This window comes from Dryas octopetala, chromosome 3 (genome assembly GCF_963921425.1).
Source record: "Dryas octopetala chromosome 3, drDryOcto1.1, whole genome shotgun sequence".
Classification (NCBI taxonomy): Eukaryota; Viridiplantae; Streptophyta; class Magnoliopsida; order Rosales; family Rosaceae; genus Dryas; species Dryas octopetala.
In genome coordinates, this window is record NC_141368.1 from 14,656,960 (window position 1) to 14,663,926 (window position 6,967).

A 6,967-nucleotide genomic window follows, 5' to 3' on the forward strand; every position below is an offset into this window, starting at 1 on the left:
AGAATTCTAATATTTTTCCCTTAGATTTTGATAGATTCCATAAAATTTTATAAGAATCCATATAATCAATGAAATTTGTAGAGTCTATAACTCTTTTAAAATCTATTAAAATCTTAATTAATTTTTCATCAATTTTACAACAAAGACCTTTTTATTTTGCTTAAGAATATAATAAGACTTAAATTAACTATATAGTTAGTAGTTACTATAATATAACCTGTATATATAATTATATAGTGTATATTCTCCTATTTATTTTATTAAAAAATTAAAATTGAAATCTGCCAATTAAGTCCAAACGACGACTTTAATTTACTGTTTCCATTGTCTGTACGGAGATACGTACAGACACACTCACTCCTCGCCTGAAGATCTTAACAGTGGTGTTCGATTCTTCGCTCCGAATCAGCGAACCCCCACCGTCCGATCTCCTCCACATTGTTCTTCAGATCCAACTCTCCGGCCGGCCATCTCGACCCTGATCTCCTCTCAACGACTGTATCTCACTTACAATTCAAGGTACATTGACCATGTTCTTCTCATTGTCAAAATATGAACACATTTCATTTCATTGTTGTTTGCATCAGTTTTGGATTTGGGCAGTGTAGTCATTGGTGTAAGAGTCTATCTATTTGTTGAATTATGAATGAATGTGGACACCTTTGTTTGGGTACTGAGAATTTTGAGAAAGGAATTTGGAAATTCAAGCTTCATTTCACGTGAATTATGATGGGTTGGTTTTGTTGAGCAGAAAGTGAAATGGGTAATTGGATTTTTTTTATTTTTTATTTTACTTAAATTTTACTATTTAATTGTTGCTCTGTGCTGGAAAATAGTGAATTCTACTTAAATATGGAATAACTTGATAGTTGAACCAATGCCTAATTATGTGTATGAATCAAATGAAGGTTTATAAAGATTCCCTTTTTCTGAACTAAACAGAAAAAAAAAGGGAAGGAAACGGATTGCAGTTTTTCTGATGAGAGTATTGTTAATCAGCTCAGATCATCAATATTTTCCTTTTTGTTGCCAATCTCCCACATTCTTATGCTCTCAACATGGAACATGTTCGTTTTCTGTCGAATTATTATACTAGTCCTGTTACCCTTTTCTTGATTTAGTATTAACTATTAAGCAATCTAATGCAATTGGGTTACCTGCAGATGGCTGCTATGGGAACAGAAGAGATCAAGAAAGATGTGGATGTCAGCAATTGGCAATCAGAACTGGCCCATGACCAGTGGGTATCACTCCCTGTATCTGGTCCAAGACCACCGGCTCGCTACAAGGTACATATATATATATATATATAGAGAGAGAGAGAGAGAGAGATACTTACCATGCTATTTTTGTTTTCACTGTAGCATGCTGCTGCAGTAGTTGATGGAAAACTATACATTATTGGTGGGAGTCGTAATGGTCGCTATCTATCTGATGTTCAGGTATTGTAGATGCTCATCATCTACTTTTGAATTTTGAGGTCCATCTTTTTGAGTCATGTAACATTGGACTCTTCTTGCAGGTCTTTGACTTTAGAAACTTGTTATGGTCTATTATTAAACTGAAACCAAATTCCGATAAATTTGAGGACAATGGTTTACAGGAAGTTCTTCCAGCCACTGCTTCTCATAATCTGGTAAGAATTTATGTGCGCAGTTATCTTTTCTGCTTGTGCGCATAATGTGTATAGTTATTTGTTTGTTATGTACTATTCTGGTTTGTCTGGCTTCTATGTGTTTGTCTCATAAACAGACATGGTTTTCAGTGGCCACTTAGACAATTTTATTTATGTTTTACCAGGTTAAGTGGGGAAACAAACTTCTCCTCCTAGGTGGGAATTCAAAGAAATTGTCTGATAACATAATAGGTTTGTTATTTCTTCAACAACCATCTTGTTAGTAAATGGATACTGTAATTTTGTGTATCGCTTAAAACCTTATGCCATGTTTATGGACTTGTAGTGTGGTTCATTGATTTGGAAACACATGTCTGTGGCATCTTGGAGACTTCAGGAAAAGTTCCGGTATGATGGCTGAATCCTTGCTTATCCTTGTGCTTATTGCTTTCAACTGTTTCATTATTTTGTTTTGTTTGTACTTTGTATTTATAGTTTTAAAGTTCAGTGAATAATACTTTTCCCCCCTGTGGTATCACTTTGCCTTACTAGTGATTTTTTTGTCAAATTACATGATATATAAACTTTCCCTAGGCAAGTGTATTTAGCACGCATGCTCTATTCATTCTCACTGTAAAATGTGCCAGAGCAATTTTTGGATGGCAAAGTGATATTAGCACAACCACATGTTGCAAAGTGAAAATGGACTATACAATGGGGTCTCAATATATAATGTACCAGCTCTAATTTTTCAGCTGTAATATTTTTGATTCGTTCTTTTCTGGTAAATGAAACTGGTTATGCTTGTGAATTATCTTTCAGGTAGCTCGTGATGGGCAGTCCACAACACTGGTTGGTTCTAGACTGATAATGTTTGGTGGAGAAGACAGGAGCAGAAGACTGTTGAATGATGTCAATGTTCTTGATCTAGAGACAATGACTTGGTATGTGGTAGAAACAATGTAAGTATCTATATGCCTTTGTTTAAAACTACTTGTGTGCTGTGGTTTTGGAAGAGTTCTGCATTACTTTCTTGTGTTATGATAGGCAGACACCTCCAGCTCCCAGATTCGATCACACAGCTGCAGTACATGCAGAACGTTACCTTCTAATTTTTGGCGGTTGTTCTCATGCTACTTTCTTCAATGATCTTCATGTACTGGACTTGCAAGCAGTAAGTTCTTATTGATCACTTCAAAATTTATTCTACAAACTGAACATACAAATACACACACAACGGACATTCATAAATTAAAATGTTTTGATTTATTATTTATATGATGACAAGAGGATTCCTGGGCTAGAAGGTAGGTTGCAGGTTATTGTCCAAATTAATTGCAGAATGTTGTTTGTTGATAATTAATATGCCATCTACCTGTCAAGACAGCAACTGTTATCAACAAGTTCTGAGACCATTCTGCAAATTATATTTAAAGAATTAAATAGTTGCCATTCCACATAGGTATTCCTTCAGATTAGTGTTGAAATTGCTATACATTGTAAGAGCTCTTAATTAAACATGAATATGAGTATTTCAAAATTTTTGCTTCCATACTTCCCCACAACTTGAGGCCTCAATCAAGTGGGACAACTTTTTCTTTTCCATATACTCTTGAAATAAAAAGTAGTTAAGCACTCATATGCAGAATATTAAGAAGCACCGTGTACCTTGTTGAGTCTGTCCATTTTCCCTTTACCAGATACTACACTTCCTGTTGGATGGTTGAGTTTTTGTTGAACTCATCATTTAATGCTTGAGGAGCATAGTTTTAAAGGTTTCCCTTGATACCGTAACAAGATTATTACTTCATCCTATACTAGAAATAACCTTTTGTCAGCATAGGTTGCATTACTATTAATCATACGATTTTCAATGCTTTTAAACTGCACAAGTTAACTTACCAATTTATTGTAGTAACTTTTTTTTTTTTTTCTTTCCTATCCCACAATTTGCCATTTTGTTGCAGTTGGAGTGGTCCCAACCACAAATTCAGGGTGACCTAGTTGCTCCAAGGGCTGGGCATGCTGGTATAACCATTGATGAGAACTGGTATATAGTTGGTGGTGGAGATAACAGAAATGGTATATATATGCTTACAAAATCTATACTGAAAATGCCTATGCTCTTTTTATCTACTCTGGTCGCTTTTTTTTTTTTTTTTTAATTTTTAAAATGTATTGATAAATCTACTTTGCTAGCTTTTGTAATAGACTGTAAATTTTTACAGGTTGCCCAGAAACCCTGGTATTGAATATGTCTAAGCTAGTCTGGTCAGTGTCAACAAGTGTGATGCAAAGGGATCCACTCGCTAGTGAGGTCTCTACTTTGTTCCGTCTCAGATTTTGTTTTTTTTTTTTGGTTTTTTTTTTAATCCTATGTAATTCTCTGACATTATAGTTTTGATTGAAATTTGGATGACTATCAATTGAGATACAATTTGTCACATAAGTCTATATATTTCTCAGCAAGATGTGCTTTATACACTTCCCTTATGGACCATGGTTTCTATGTTCATTTGTTCTCAGTCTATATTTGTTAGGGTGGAGTGCCAGTAATCAAATATGACTTGTGTTCCAATTTGTTACATAAAAGGTTTTACTTCAAATGTTACTGAATATGGTTGAGGATGATGCCTTCTATGTGTAAACATAGAATTTTATTATGTTGGTTTGTACATAATTGATAAATATGATTTGGAAAACAGGGACTCAGCGTCTGCTCAGTGACTATTGATGGCAAGAAGCATTTGGTTGCCTTTGGTGGCTATAATGGGAACTATAGCAACGAGGTATCTTATTCAATGGCAGATTTCATATGCATTATTTTTAAGTTTGTATTAGATGAATACAAATTATCTATTAGATTATATATGTGTTAGGCTGTTGGCATGTTGAAATTGCATTAGTGTTGGTTTTGTTACCAGTAACTTCCACTGAATCATAATTAAAATTGTCTAATGTGATATGTGGATCTGGTGGCTACTCGAAATACATTGGGCCACAGTGACCAACTTCTACATGAAAACAAAGCGGAGTGGTTCATTTTTCAAATGATGTTCATTGTACAATTTGTAACTCCATTCCAATTGGTTTGGGAGTGGTGCTTGTTTGTAAAAGAAGAAAAAAAATTCATGCTCTAGTATTGTGCAACATACTCATATGTGTTGCAGTATGTCAGTGTAACTTGTTCTCTTATATCTTTTCTTTGCCTTCTTTTTCTTATAGGTTTTTGTTATGAAACCCAAACCTAGGGACTCATCACAACCCAAGATCTTCCAGTCACCAGCAGCAGCTGCAGCAGCAGCTTCTGTTACTGCTGCATATGCCATAAGTAAGACAGAAAAATTGGATTTCACAACAGCAGAGTCGAACTCCAATGGAACTGAAAACCATCAACAAGATTTCAAAATTGACATAGAGACCCTTACAGAAGAGAAAAGTGTGTTGGAATTGTCACTTGCAGAAGTGCGGACAGGTAATTCTAGGCTCACGCAGGAGATTGAAGAAGTCAACAACACTCATGCTGAGTTGTCCAAGGTATGCTCTTTTTGATATATTAGTTACAAAGAAGATCATTTATCTTGTTTTGGAGATTGAAGAAGCCAACAATACTCATGTTGATTATCTTGTTTTGGAGTTTTTCATCCTTTCAATTCTCTTTCAGGAACTTCATTCAGTCCAAGGGCAACTTGTAGCTGAGAGATCAAGATGCTTTAAATTGGAGGTCTCTTCTTCCATCATTTATTTATTTTAGCTGAGTTGGGTCAATTATTCTATGTATCCTTAAATGAATTTAACTCATTCCATATAACCAGCTGATTTCTTCTCTGAAATTTTATTTCTAGGCTCAAATCAATGAAGTACAAAAGAAACTGGAATCGATGCAGTCCATTGAGGATGAGGTTCAGGCACTTCGTGGACAGAAATCTGCATTGGAACGAGATATGGAGCTTGCTTCATCTGTTCAGAGGCAAGGTTCTGGTGGGGTTTGGCGATGGATCGCTGGGGGTGGTGGTGAAGCATAAAAGTTGCAAGGTCAGCGCATGAATTCCTGACAAAAAGAGAAAAAATTAGAAGTCAGTTCCAAATATTGAAATGGGGAATACCTGTATCTGTCATCTGTCACAGGTCTCTCAAGAAGCTCAGGCAGATCTCAGTAGCGGCCTGGTGGAAGATTATGTGAAACTATTTGCATTTGGTCAGAAGGACAAATCTTGCAGTGCTTGCTGACCTTGACTACAGTAAGATTTTCTTATTTAGATACACTAAAGGGATGAAAATTATAGTCTAAGCCGTGAATATACTTCTATATACCAATTTGTTTAGAATCCAGATCCACAATCAGCTACTTGATCATTTTTTAGATCTTCATATTCTTATTCTTGTTTTATGGGAAAGTGCCATGTTGGATTCTTTTTGTGGTAATTACACATTGGATCAGTATGATATAGTTGTTCAAAGTCTTTAGATTCTTCTGGCCTCCTTGGAAAAATAATGATATTTTAATTTTCTTGGCCAATCCGAACCATGTCATTATAATAGTCTTTGATTAACATCATCAGGCAAGTTTTGGAAATATGATCCTGGCGGATATCTCATCACAGGCTACCGACATAATGGGTGTATACAACCTATATATGGAAATTTTACTCCAAATTCAGCAAGATCAGGTATAATGGAATAGTTGGAAATTCGTGATGGTCACTGAATTTGAGAAGTGAATGGTACGTTACACTGTAGAAATTGAACCACCATTTTGGGATGAGACTTTGTGTAATGCAAAGATAATTAACGTGGAATAGGCTTAATTATTTCTAGGCACCAATCATTCCTTGTATCTCACTTTGTCCTCTAAAACTCATTTTGACCCTTTCGACCCACCTTGCTACTTAAACTACGCTGTGTGTTAGGTTCATTTCGTCAAGTTTGTCATCTCTTCCATTAGACAAGTTGATGTTGGGGCCTAGGTTGATGTTGGCGCCTAGGTGATTCAATTTTGTTGGGCATTTTACCATCCAGGTGCCATGTCAACTTGGCTAACATAAATAATGCAGTTAGGTGGTAATGTGATCCAAAATGAGTTTCAGAGGAAAAAGTGTGGACAGGAGGTATATTTCAAGGGTGTACATATAATTAAGCCTGTTCACTATAGGGCTGTGATGTTTAACCCAAAAAAACCAAAAACCGACTTCCGAACCCGAGATGACTGAATGACTTCGGATCGGCGTCGGTCCTGCTTTGTGGCATCCGTTTGGTTCGGTGTCAGCTTCCTCTAAATCAGTTTAGTTACCGACCGATTCCATCCCTAATTCACTATGTCATAATACTTGCCTAAGATAATTTGTGTCAATC

At 35.8% G+C, this 6,967-nt stretch overlaps 1 protein-coding gene across 2 annotated transcripts; it reads left to right on the plus strand.

Annotated features, from left to right (window-relative positions):
- Positions 1-337: 337 nt before the first annotated feature.
- Positions 338-6,027, plus strand: LOC147291224 (Galactose oxidase/kelch repeat superfamily protein). Of its 2 annotated transcripts, XM_086236693.1 has the most exons (15): positions 338-519; positions 1,164-1,289; positions 1,365-1,442; positions 1,523-1,636; positions 1,801-1,867; positions 1,962-2,023; positions 2,438-2,577; positions 2,663-2,789; positions 3,583-3,697; positions 3,844-3,932; positions 4,321-4,404; positions 4,841-5,152; positions 5,280-5,339; positions 5,461-5,650; positions 5,744-6,027. In XM_086236693.1, the coding sequence occupies exons 2-14, from the start codon at positions 1,164-1,166 to the stop codon at positions 5,638-5,640; spliced, it is 1,554 nt and encodes a 517-aa protein (XP_086092819.1). In that variant the 5' UTR covers positions 338-519; the 3' UTR covers positions 5,641-5,650; positions 5,744-6,027. The 2 variants fall into 2 exon arrangements, with proteins under 2 accessions (XP_086092819.1, XP_086092818.1); XM_086236692.1 differs by having other exon boundaries at positions 5,461-6,027.
- The last annotated feature ends 940 nt before the right edge of the window (positions 6,028-6,967 follow it).

What these genes read in the sequence shown, in the direction of transcription:
- LOC147291224 (XM_086236692.1), top strand. Translation starts at nt 1,164, where the DNA reads ATGGCTGCTATGGGAACAGAAGAGATCAAGAAAGATGTGGATGTCAGC. An exon ending in ATTGTCTGATAACATAATAG is followed by an intron (nt 1,868 to 1,961) that starts GTTTGTTATTTC and finishes ATGGACTTGTAG; the next exon opens with TGTGGTTCATTGATTTGGAA. An exon ending in TGGTATGTGGTAGAAACAAT is followed by an intron (nt 2,578 to 2,662) that starts GTAAGTATCTAT and finishes GTGTTATGATAG; the next exon opens with GCAGACACCTCCAGCTCCCA.